General features: G+C 55.4%; 1 protein-coding gene across 4 annotated transcripts in view; it reads right to left on the bottom strand.

Annotated features, from left to right (window-relative positions):
• ADAMTS14 (ADAM metallopeptidase with thrombospondin type 1 motif 14) overlaps positions 1 to 13,005 on the bottom strand; it is a 73,635-nt gene that overhangs the window by 35,921 nt on the left and 24,709 nt on the right. For all 4 annotated transcript variants that reach the window (XM_044239699.1, XM_044239701.1, XM_044239702.1 and 1 more), the window contains exon 4: positions 9,693 to 9,883. In XM_044239699.1, coding sequence (XP_044095634.1) covers positions 9,693 to 9,883 — 191 coding nt within the window. The remainder of the gene's footprint in view (positions 1 to 9,692; positions 9,884 to 13,005) is intronic.

Here is a 13,005-nt window from a genome sequence, read left to right as displayed (position 1 = left end):
GTTCCACTTCATGTACTGGCTTAGGACAGCGCCCGGGTATATACTAGAAAAACAGGCAAAGGTCAGGACTCTCTGTGGCCAAGGGGAGACAAAGAGAAGAAGGGAGAAGCTATGCGATAACATAGCAGAAGCCAGAAACCACTAGGCTTGCAGGACGAGCTGCTGTTCGTTGAACACCTACTGTGTGTGGGGCGCCATGCTGAGGGCTTGCATACAACCTCATACCAACCTCATGGAGAGAGGAATTGTTCCCTTTTCACAGGTGATAAAGCCGGGGCTCAGAGAGGCTGAGTATCTCGCCCATGGCTCCACCCAGAAACTCATGAGTAACTGAGTAACCCCAGTACTCCAGTAACCCAGTAACTCCAACTGAGTAACTTCACCCAGCTGGGAAGGCTCAGATTTACGCTCAGATCTTTGTGACTCTTGCCCCTAAAACCCAGCTGCTTTCCAGAACCAGTCCCTGTGGAGGCTGGCTGGAGTGGGCTTTCTCTGGCCTGGGAGAGAAGATGGGAAAGTGGGTTTCCACACCCAGTAAACAGCAACACAGTTAGGCAGGGAGTGGCAGCAAGAGCCCCTTCCCTGTTCTCCTGTAAGCATGGGCAGGCCTCCCGGAGTGGGGGGTAGGGAGGAGCTTTGTGGTCAAGCCCAGGGAGCAAGAAGAAGCAAAAGAGGGTCTAATTGGGGTGGGAGTGCTACATCTGTTTTCCTGTCCAAAGGGAGGGACAGACTCAGGGTGGCTCCAGCAGAAATGCCTGGGCCTCTGTCTAGGGCTCGAAGGGAGAGCTAGGCCCCCGGGGAGCCCACAGGAGGGCAGCTGGCAGCCTTCCCTTCTGGACCAGGCCAAGATGGGCTTCTCCTTGTCTGTGCAGAGATGGGGTCCAGGGCAGAATAGTCCCTGGCCAGCCCTGAGTACCCACATTGCTAGGGAATGCAGTTCCCAAGGAGCTCTGGGGAGGCATGTCAGCCAGGTACAGCCAGGTCCCAGATGGGAGCGGCCATGCTGGGACAGAGCAACCCCGAGGTCTCAAATCCACCCCCTGCTCAGACAGGAGAGGACATGAACTGCCACGGAAGGGCTGATGCCGCCACAGCCCCTGACCACCCCATGGGTTCCTCCCAGCCACCTTCTCCGAAGAAAGCACTATCCCTTCTTTTCTTTCTAATTAGTATACTTTTGATTTTAGAACAGCTTTAGATTTCCAGAAAAGCTGCCAGCAGATTCCAGAGAGCTTCTGAGGTCCCCAGACCCTGATTCCCCTGTGATTAACGTCAGCCATGACCACAGTACCTTTGCCACAACGACTGAACCAACAGGACACGTTATTGGTAACGAAAGCCCAAGTTTGTTTCAGATTTCCCTGGTTTCCCCCTAATGTCCTTTGTTTCTGCTCCGAGACCACATCTAGGACCCCAGGTTACATTTTGTCACCACACTGCTGTGGGCTGCTCCAGACTGCTCCTCCTGATCGTTCCTCAGACTTCCCAGGGTTCTGATGACCCCAACAGCTCCGAGGAATTCCGGTGAGGTGTTGAACACACGGTCCGTCAACGTGGGCACATCTGATGTCTGTCTCACAGTTAGCTGGGGGGTACGGGCCGAGGAAAGGAAGGCCACAGAGCTGAAGGGCCCCCTTCCCCACGTGATGTCAGGGTCCCTGGTGCCGGCAGGACCCGTCCCTGGCGAGGCTGACCTCCACCGCCTGCTGGGACAGCGGCCACCCCCGTGCTGTGCTCTTCAGGACAAAGTCACTGTACACGGCCCCTGCTGCAGGAGTGGGAGTTCAAATCCACCTTCCTGGGGACAGAGTATCTCTATCCATTATTTGGAATTCTTCTCCTCCCATCTGTCTATTTATTCTGTCCTTTATCAGTATGGACCCGCAAATATGGATTTCAATATGGACCCGCAAATATGGATTTCACGCTGTGGGTTATAATTCAATGCTACATTATTGATTTTGTTGCACCAACTGTCCCAGATTTGGCCCCCGGGAGCTCTCTCAGTTGGCTCCTGTGTCCCTTTAACACACCCCCGCTGTCAGTTCTGGGGTGTTTGGGTGGTGTTTGCTGAGCACTTCCTTTCTGGGACTACGGGGTGCTCATCTTGGACACTCTCCACTCCGGCTCTAAGGGTCAGCCATCCCTCACAGGAGCTCCAAGGAGCGTGGCCCATTACCCGCCTCTGACCAGAGAAGAGCAGGCCCGTAGCGATGGCGGAGCCCACCCGAGCACAGCCGCTGCCGTCGGGAGTTCACGTCCAGCCTCTGCTCACGTGCCTTTCTGGGTCACTTATGGCTGTGAACCCGAATGGAGTGGATGCAGCCCTGCTGGGAAGACAGGCCGGCCACAGTCACCTGTCCCACCCTTTCCTCAGCCTCAGGCCCCGGGACCGGCCCTCCATCCCCCAGTCCCGACCCTTCCAACAAGAGAGGATGCAGCAACTCTGTCCACCACACGTGTCTCAGACGCTCTTCTTCCCCCATTCCCCATCACAGCGGGTCAGAGGCACTTAGACCGTGCTGGCACTGCCCCCATGAGCAAGAAACCCATGTCGTTCCCGGGGGCTTCCCTAGACCCTGTGACCCCTTGCCGTTGCCGGCAGTGGATCATTTAGGGGTGATTTGAGGAAGGAATGGGGGTCCTGGTTGACTGAAAACCTCCACTGCCACCTTCTAGTAAAATCAAGAAGGCATCCCCGTTTCAAACAGGGGTTTGGAACAGGTTCCAGCTTGGAGGAAATCCCAAAATGTGGGCCACGCCTGCAGCCTCGCTGACACTCCAGATGGCACGGGGAGATGCTGTTCGGGGAAGCACACACTAGGATGGCTCCGTGCGGAAAAGGACTTAGACAAGGAATGCTCCGAACAGGGGAAGCGAAGGGAACACCTTACTCTCCCACATGTCACATCTATGTGTGTACATAAGTAATACGTGATAAACACCTAAGTCTTGATCAAGTTAAAAGGGCACTTCCAAAATGTGCAAATAAACATTCTAAGTGATAAGGAAACATTTTTATCAGAGTTTAATAGGTAGTACTTTTTTTAAAATTTATTTATTTTAGAGAGAGAGGGAGTGAGTGCATGTGAGCAGGGGGAGGGGTAGAGGGAGAGACAACCCGGAAGCAGATGCCGTGCCAAGCACAGAGTCCGACACAGGACTCAATCCCAGGACCCCGAGTTCACGTCCTGAGCCGAAGGCAGATGCTTAAACAACCGAGCCACCCAGGCACCCTACTTTTTCTGTTTCTTAACTACATAGAATAATAAGAGCATCTGACAATCGATGGGTTCAATTTTGATGAAATATGGCAAATACATGCCCCATACATGATGTGTGGACTCCTCTGTGTGTGCTCACATGATTTGGTACACGTATCTACACGCACGCACACACACACACACACACACACACACACACATCCGTGCTAAACACACAGGTGACCAGATGTGGGCGCTTGCACACACGCATGCATGGAAACAAGCCTTCTCTCTGCGGGGTGTGCACAATGTGGGGCTGTGCATCAGTAATCCTCCAAGGCCTGCAGGCCAGGATCCCTGCCGCCCAGCGCCCCAAGCATAGGGCTGACCCAGGCGGTGGCCAGAGCAGGCCCCGGTTTCCCCCAGGGCTGGGATGCTGAGTCCCGGTCAGTGCACTGCGCTCACTCTCATACCCCGTGGGCAGGCCCTGCCTCGGAGGTCCCCAGTGAGATCTTGGAGGCTGAGGCTCCCAGGGCCCGCAGGCTGGCCTGAGCCACTCGGCCACTCAGCCCACCTCACAGGCTGGCTGCTCGGGCAGGAGGGCTCCAGGGCGCATGGGGACGGACCACCCAGCCCCGCAAAGCCCCTTTCATGGGTCCTCAGTGCTCAGCACGTACCCCCAAGGACCTGTCTCCAAAACACAGCAGCCTCTCTGTCCCAGGTCAGCCTCTTGGAGAGTGAAGAGAGGCACCACGGAGACCTGGAAAGACCCAAAGTGCTCATGACCTCACCCCGCTGAGCCCATCTCTCTCACCCAAGTGTAGACAAACCAACCTTGCAGAGAAGCCCCGGAGAACAGACAGTGAGGCCAACGTCAAGCATTTGGGACAGCGCCTAGAACCTGGATGTGGTCAATCAGTGGCATCTCTCAGTCGGTTTAGAACCACCACTTCCCGCTTTGGGAGGCGAGGACAGGTCCATCAGGCCGGCCCAGGAAGGGGATTTCAGGCGTGTGACCTCCCCTCCAGCAGCTGAGATGCCAGGCTGTCAACCACCATCAGGGACGCTCATGGTCATTAGAACTCAAAACCCCAGCATTGGTGCTTCTGTGCGAAGCACCATTCTCTGCCCGGGGGGGGCCTACTCTGGAAAAGCGAACGCCAGCAAGTGGGAACTGGCGCTAACACCTCTGGGCTGGCCCCCTGGCCCCCAGGGCCACTCAGGCTGGGGGTGTCCCATGCATTTTAGGATGTTAAACAGCCAGCAGGGGCTCCTCGGGGATGTCAGACGCCTCCTATTCCCTCTCGCTGGGATAACCAAAAAATATCTCCAAACCCTCCCAAGCGTCCCCTGGGAGGCAACACTGCCCCCACGGAGAACCATAACCTTAAAGTAGGAAGATTTTTGCTTTCTCTGTTTTTGTAGGGGGGGGGTGTCTCTGAGTGCCCTGAAGGAGCAGTGGGAAGCTTTTTGGAGAGAGAGACGAGAGAAGAGAAAGAAGCCACAAGAGAGGGAGGGGGAGGATTCGTGTCCTTCCAGTGAGCAGGGAGGGCGACTGCCCCGGAGGCTGGCGTATCCCCAAATGGAGGAGGGCTGGCGAAACGAACGCTCTCTCGGCACGAAAACGGTGTTTCCGTGGTGTTCCAAACCAGCCTTTACGATGAATATTTAACACAATGATGTGCCAAGAGAACGCCACCCTCCCGGGCTGAGGCTACCAAGGCCCTGGTCTGACAGCCATCTGGACCCCACTTTCCCAGCAGGGCCTCTGGGAAGCCTCAGGAAGGGACCCCAAAGCAGATCAGAGCGGGGGGACCCACTTAGAGACACCAGGCAATGTCTCTCCAGCAACCGCGTCCAACACCTTTGTGGTGGCAGCCTGGCCTGGCAGGGTGGAAAGCAAGGTGGGCAACGAGCCTGCCGCCCCCAGAGTGGGCTGCCGAGAAGGGCCCCGCTGTAGACCAGCTCGGTGAGGACCAACAGAAGGGCTTTTGTATCTCCTCGTCTTCCCTCTGCTCTGCCCTCGGAGGAACCCCCTGTCCAAGGTAGTCCTCGCCCCAGAGGTTGGGTGTGTCGCCCCAGGCAAGGAGAGGGCCCCTGACAGTGCCTACCTCTCTCCGGGGCACATCTGGCCACGGCTAGGAGCCAAGAGGAGGAAGCCAGGCCAGGGGTGAAGCCTCAGAATCCTGACTCGGATACAGAGATCCATCTGGTGGGACAGGCAGCACTGTCCCTACCTCCCAGGCCGGGGGGCTGGGACCCACCCCCGCCTCCTCCTCAGAGCTGCTCCCCACCATGTTCTACCACAGCAGCAGTGGGGGAAAGCACGAACTTCGGGACCAGACAGATCTGGGTTTGAATCCTAACTCAGCCACTTATTAGTCTGAGCCAAGTCACTTGGCTTCTCCAAGCCACAGCTGTCAAAGGAATGCCGCTGGCCTGAGGCCACAGTAAGGATTCACGGCGCCTGTCTCCGAGGTTCTCAGCCCTGTGCCTGACATGTGGTAGGTACTGGAATGATACTGTGGTATTTGAGAAAGTGCAGAGTCCCTGTCCTCGGAGTCTTCCTGTGGGTCCGTCACAGCCTCAGCTGGCTCTGGGGCCCATTCTCTCCTCCTTCAAATCTATGCTGGTGCCCCTGTCAGGCACTGTTCGGCACTCCTGTCTGTGCCAGGGCCCAGCTACTGCCTCGGGGACCTCTGCCAGCCTGGCTGTCCCCTCATTCCTGCATCCACAACCCCGCTGTGCACGGTGGCGTGCTCATCGGGCCTGCACGCTCCACATCACCAAACCCCTCCACCCCCAGCCAGAGGCAGCCTCAGCTCCAAACCACTCCAGAAATCCTCTCCCCGCAATCCACAGGGAGGGCTGCCTCCTCTAAGCTCCTTCAGCACCGCCTCCAAATCATTCCATGGGCCGAGGCTTATCTTTGCAGCCAGACCGAAACTTCTAGAATGTGAGCCTGTCGGTCATCCTAGGCATACACCAGGCACTCACTACCTGCTGCACACAACTGCTCCTTCTGTTTCAAAGCTCTCAAAATGGTTCTCCAGTCCTGAGATTTGAAGATGCTTTAAGGAAGGTAGCCTGGTTCGGATGGGTAAAATGAGGCACAGGCAAATGAAGTCCATCAGGGGCCCACGCAGCATGTCAGAAGGAGAGAGGAGGGAGTCGGGCCACCAGCTGCAGCTTCATGAATATGTACAGCACATCCCCAGGGTAATGCAAGAAGAAAGTGAGAGGCAGGATGCCCTGAGCTCAGCCTGAGAGCTGGGCCTGATCAGATGGTTTGGAGCATTTCACTGATGGCTTTGGCCCCTCCTCCAGGGTTAGCACAAAGGGACCATACATCCCGGGAACAGGATCCCTCCCTGATCTTACCAGGACAGGCCTGGCCCCGCAAATCAAGATCAGAAATGGTCACAGGCAGGCAGGCAGGCGCTCCAAGGGGACAGCACAGGGACACCCTTCTTACCGGCTTCATGAAATCCCACAGGAAATTAGTGTTTCCAGCATCCCAGCCAGATAAACTCCCCACACAATGCTCGGGCTGAGCTGTGGGTCCCCTGGGAGGAAAGGTGGCCAGAACTCTGCAGCTAGGAAGTCAGGAGCCCACCACTCACAGACTCCCTGAGGCAGCTGTAGGTCCACACACAACATCTCCTCTGCGTGGCGAGCCTCCCTCCCCCAGAGGAACAGGCCCCTCGCAGGGTGGAGAAGCTCTGCCTCAACTTCCTCTTCTGTTTCCACATCCCATAGGGCAAGCCAGCAGTAAGCAGAAGAATCAGACTTATGCAGGCTTTCGGGAACCTCTGGAAGACATTTACTCTCCCCACCCACTTTCCGGTAGGCTGTAAGGAGAAGGAACGTGGAACCAAGCCTCTGGAAATAATAGTCTCCAAGGCAAGCCCCAGGGGCACAGTGTTCGGTGAGGGCGAAGCAGAGGTGTTCCCTCGCCAAGGCTGAGTCATGGTCAAGAGAGCCTGAGCAGGACACAGGCTTACTTTTCTCCAATAAAGTTCCCCAATAAAGTTCAGAGGACATGGGGAGGGACGCCAGGGAAGGAGGACTGCTAGGCGACTGGCCTCCACGTCAGGAACGCCAAGACCTTGGTGGCACTTCCCGTGCACTGGCCTCCGCCCTCCACACAGCTTCAGATCCCAGAGATTTAACGAGACCCTTCTGAAGGAATCCCATCTCCGTCCGGGCAAGCCTTTGGAAAACAGTTCCAAAAGTATACTTTGCTCTACAGAAAACAGTATTTCCTTAGACGATTCATCCAAGACCTCGACCACTCAGTCGCTTGGATGGTCACACAGCCAGCACCCGGGGGTGTGTCCTAAGCGAGGCTGCGACCCTCCCAGCTCCAGGGTACACAGCCGGTACATCAGATGGGCCACCCGACCCCCTGCCTCCCTGCCGTCCCTGGGACAGGCTCTCTACCAGAGACCCTGATCAGGCCTCAAACTGGGAGAATAATTGTAACAGGCGCTTTGGTGGACACGGCCTGGTCCACAGCACACCTTTCAGCCTCATCTGAACCCGATCCCACGGAAGCTGCTTTACGACGGAGAGCGCGACGCCTGACAACGCACAGTTCTTGTCCATGGGTGCACAAATTCGGTCTTGTCCTCCGCCCTGGGAGACAGCCAATTCTGTTCTCTGTTTGCCCCTCTATTTCAAAATGCCTGATTATACATGTTTCCATTCTTAGAGTTCTCTTTTGAACGCTTTATCACATTTGCCTGGTCCTCTCATTGATTAGTGAGTGAATCAAAACCTGTAACACTTGGCTGCTTTTATTTCTTTCTCCACGAGAGCCCTGATTTTACCTTTTCCTGAAAATTGTCCTTGAACAAACTGAAGAACTCTGGGACTGAATAGGGCCTGGCTCATTGTGTCACACTCCTGGGGTCTGCAGCCCTTGGTCTGGACCCAGGACCCAGGCTCCCAGCATCTGAGGGCCCCCTCTCCCTGCCCTACCACTCCCACTCTCCACCTGCCTACCGGCTCCGCGGCTAACCCTGCTCTCGCACTGATGGGATTAGTACTGGGCTGTGTGCCTGAGGTTAGGCTAGCAATCTCTAGAGCCGGGGTGGGTGGTCCATATTCATAGTTATCCCCCCTCCCTCAGGAACAGCCCCAATTGGTAGCCTTTGCTCCTTGAGTCCCAAACCACAGGTTCCTTAAGGGATGGAAGAATTAATATCCAAACAAAGAGGCAGGGAGGGGGGCTATACTTTCGGGCACCCCTCTCTCCCCTGAGGCTCCTTGTAATTGGATCGGATTTCTAGCCCCACTTTTCCTTACACCTGCGTTGCAGACACAAATCTGCTGCCTTCCCACTCCCTCTCAGCGGATGCTGGCCCCCTGCCTCTCCCATAGACGCTGCTTGCTTCCAGATCACCTAGCGGGGGTTGGGTACTGTGCGCCGTGCACTTGGGGCATCAAGAAAAGTATAAGACAGGGGCGCCTGGGTGGCTCAGTGGGTTAAGCCGCTGCCTTCGGCTCAGGTCATGATCTCAGGGTCCTGGGATTGAGTTCCGCATCGGGCTTCTGCTTCAGGAAGCCTGCTTCCTCCTCTCTCTCTCTGCCTGCCTTTCTGCCTACTTGTGATCTCTCTGTCAAATAAATAAATAAAATCTTAAAAAAAAAAAAAAGAAAGAAAAGAAAAGTATAAGACAAAGCCCGCACCTCAGGACCCCTGCTTCAGGGGCTTAGACAAGGGAGTACTTATATACGCACACAGACAACAGAGCTGTAAGAACAAGGAAGGATGGAAGGTTTTGTCACCCCCAAGAGATGCTTCTTTGGCATACTGGTTGTTTTAAGCTGGTTATTTTTAAGAAATTCCGGACATATGAGAAGCCCTGCCAACCCCAGTGGAAGCTACCCTTTTGTAGGAGACATCGACAGGTGCAAGGGAACTGTATTTGTAAGGGTGTCTCCCCAGCGGTACCAGAAGGGGATGTTTCAGCTCTGGAAACTCTTATCAATGGAGCCAAAGACCTAAATCTGCAGAAGAGCGTTTCTGTTCTCAGGGAACATCAAAGGCCCACCTTCCGGGCCTGGGATCCGCCCCCCATCCCCACCCCAGGGCCGACTCACAACTAGCTGGCCAGCCTTCCCTCCTGGGATCAGGCATTTTCTGCAGATGGGCGTCTCAGCAACGTCTGCAATTCCAAGCCTCGGGAGCTGCTCCCACCACCACCGCCACCCCTGCCTGGGGCTCTGAATGTGTCCCCGCCCTGAAGCCACTGTCCCCAGGATGCCAGCTTGCCAGGGGCTGGCGCTGATGGCCAAGGGACCCCTCGGCACAGGCGTGCACAGTGGACACCAGCCTTGGTCTGGAGTGGACAGCACACCTGCTCAGGCCTGTCTCACTGCTGGGAAAACCACCGGGAAACACCGGGCCTGAGAGAAACGGGCTGCTAGGACCAAGACCGGGGGCACCCCCCGCCCGACACCCCGGGATGCGGGGACACTCACGATGTTCATGAGGGTGAGGACGTAGTTCTGCACGTGCTCCTTGCCGTGGAAACGCACCACCGAGTCATCGACCACCAGCAGCACCTCGATGCTGTAGCTGCCCGCCTTCGCGTGCCGCCGCTTCCGCTCCCCGTCGCCCAGCGGCTGCCCCACCAGGCCCAGCAGGTTGGGGAGGTCGCCCAGGCCGAAGGCTGCCACCAAAACGGGAAGAGGGACAGAGGTCAGACCCATGGGAGCGGCTGTGGCTCGGATGCCGCCCACCGGCCCACCCAGCCCCATCGCGTGGGCCCTCTTCCTGCCTCTGGAAGCCAGCTTAGCATGAGGGTTCCTTCCACATGGCGGAATTCGGGGGCACAAGCCCTTTGCCGAGCACCACACCACGGCTCCGTCCTTGAGGCAATGAACAGCAGAGAAGGGGGATCTGGCTAGGAATCCTAAGCCTAGGTCCCCAGTTCTCCCGCAGTGCTATCTCCCTGTGTGCCCTAGCCTGGCCCATTCACCCGTCCAAGCCCCCGCTTCCCCTCCTGTGACATGGGGATGAACCATCCTTGATCTCTTACCCAGGACCTGGCTATAAAAATCAAAGATGGCAGTAGATAGAAACATCTCGATAAAGAGAAAAATCATGGTGCTACCGCAAACCTATGCAGGAACCCCTGGAGTACGTCTCCCCCACCCCCCAATCCCTCCCTCCAGGTCACTGCTAGCAACCCAAAATGTCATCACCACCGCTTTGCCTTTTTGGCAAAAAGCAAAAATATTTATTTAACTAGGATTATGAACTTGTATGATGTAATCTAGGAGTTGTCAAACATTTTCTGTAGAGGACCAGATAGTAAGTATTTCTGGCTTTGTGAGTCATACCGTCTCCGTCTCAGCGACTCAATCTGGCATACAAGTGCCCAGAAACAATATATAAGCAGACAAGTATGTCTGTCCCAATAAAACTTAAATTCCAGAAATACGTGGCGGGTCTTAGTTTGCAAACCCCCAGCCTGAGTCCAATCCAATCCTTACAACTCTCAGGCCACCGCTCCAATATACAGGTCAACATACTGAGGTCCAGAGAAGCTTGTCCTGGTCTGTCCCAATCAAGAGAGCAGGCCTGGAAACGTCACCATGGGGGCTATTACCAAGAAAGGTAGCACCCAAAGCAGGTATCCGTCATCTACATCCTAGTCTGAATAGACCAGAGAGACATTGGTTGGGGCAGTCAAGTTAAGGGTTCCTGAGGATGCTGTGGGAAAAACTAATGAAGGGGGGCACCATCTGCCACTCCAAAATATGTCTCTGTGGCATGAGGGTTATTTTAGACGGATTATTTTTAAGAAACAGCAGACACAGGGAAAGCTCTGGAAATTGTGTAGACGTGAGCCTTTTGTCAAGAGCCGTTTTCATGGAGAAGGAAAATCCTCATTTGTAAGTGTGTCTCCCTGTCTCTACCAGGAAAAGGAGGATGACTTTAAATCTCAGGAAACTCTTATCAATAAAGAAGGAAATGACCTAAATCCACATAACCTTCCCCTTGTTTACTGAGCTTTCCTTGGTAACGTCCCATAACCCGCTCCTCCCCTCCACCCACCAACATCTTCTGTTGTCTTTAGCTGGAGATGGTGGCTTCGACCATTTGGGGGGTTACTCAGTCTCCATGGGGCTCTCCCATGTCTACAGGAGGTATCCATGTAGTTAAAACTCTGTTTGCTTTATTCTTGTGTATCTTTTATTACAGGGTGCCTCAGCCAAGAACCTAGAAGGGTAAAGGGAAATTTATTTCTCCTCCCCCACACTAAGGAAGCAAGATAGGAGCCTGGGGTCTCTTGAGAAGGCTCCAAAGCCTTAACATTTCATGATTTCCCCCAACATCCTACCCTGAAGTTCTGACCCTTGTACCACTGATTTCTAAGAATATCCAGTTATGTGAGAATCTCCCAAAGAGTGGAACAGAGGCTAAGGATAGAAAAATGCCACCAGAGCATGCCCAGCATGTATCAAGGTGTGTGGCTGCAGGAGGGGCCCGAATTTAGGAGGTGGGTGGATGCTGGGTAGGTGATGAAGGCAGGGTCCCCTCCCCTCGAGCCCCACTGCCTGCCCCAGGTGACAGAGAAGGAACCAGAAGGTAGTATTATAAATTCAAGGCCTACAGGAGGACAGACTGGGGAAGGATGCCACACTGGAGACCCAAACCTGAACTGGGGAACTGACAGAAGCTTCTGGAGGAGAGGACATCTAAGCTGGGCCAGAGCAGGAATAGGAGAAACCTGCTGGAGTTTAGGGAACAGAGGATCCCGAGCAGAGGGAAGGACACTGGCAAAATCCACTGTGAGCAAGTACAGGGTGACGCCAGCCACAGTGTGGGTAACCCTTGTGGAGGGTTCCACCGGAGCCTCGGCAGAGGACCTGAAATCTGAAGACAGGACAACAGGGGGAACCATGGGACTCTACTGCTTCTCTTTCTCTTCCCTCCGGTTAGCAGCCTGCAAGCGCAAAGGAAGGAACGCACTGGACTAAAGCGTTGGAAAAACGTGCCCACTGGCCCATGGGGCAAGCAGAAGCATGCGGCCAGCTCACTGAGTGACGCACAGGCTGGAGAGCGGGGCTCCGGCTGCGGTCGCCCTCACTCGACCTGGCACCTGAGCCCAGGGGTGGGTATAGCAGCCCAGAGACAAATGTCTAGGAGAGAGGAGGGGAGGAGAGGGGGCAGGCATTCTCCCCCTGGAGTGGGGACAGTAAACGACAGTCACTCCCAACACAACACATGAGCGGGGCCCGTAGATTTACCAACTGCGAGTTAAATGTGCAGCTGGAACCTTGACAGTTCTCCCAGTCAGGTCTGTCAAAGGAAGGCTCAGAGAGGCTGCCGGATGCCTCCCAGGTCACACAGCAGGTTAACGGCCAAAGCCCAGAACAAAAGCAAACCCAGGGCTCCGGCTCTCCCGTGGTCACACCCTCTCAGGGCCCACCCAGACTTCCCTCACAGAAACAGTCTGTTTCCTTCCCAAACAGACTTCCCTCATAGCAAGGGGCTGTGGGGAGGACCTGCTGACGTCACCACAGGCCCTGGGGAGGTGCCACCCACACCCTCTTCCGTCTCTCGTTCTTTGGGCCAGACCTAGGTAACCTTCCAAGTGGGGAGGGTGGGGGGAGCAGGGCCCCTGGGAAGCTTTCCAGGAGCCCACCCAAGAAGCCCCCCGAGAGAGTGAAATGGTGCGGCTACTCTGAAAAACAGCCTGGCAGTTGCCCCAGAAGTTAAATACAGTGTTAGCATAGGACGCAGCAATTCCACTCTAAGCTCTATACCCAAAAGAATTGAAAA

The sequence above is a fragment of the Neovison vison genome, chromosome 2 (genome assembly GCF_020171115.1).
Source record: "Neovison vison isolate M4711 chromosome 2, ASM_NN_V1, whole genome shotgun sequence".
In the NCBI taxonomy this organism is placed as follows: domain Eukaryota; kingdom Metazoa; phylum Chordata; class Mammalia; order Carnivora; family Mustelidae; genus Neogale; species Neogale vison.
The sequence above is the reverse complement of the archived record's forward strand: the minus strand, read 5'-3'. Positions and strand labels throughout refer to the sequence as shown.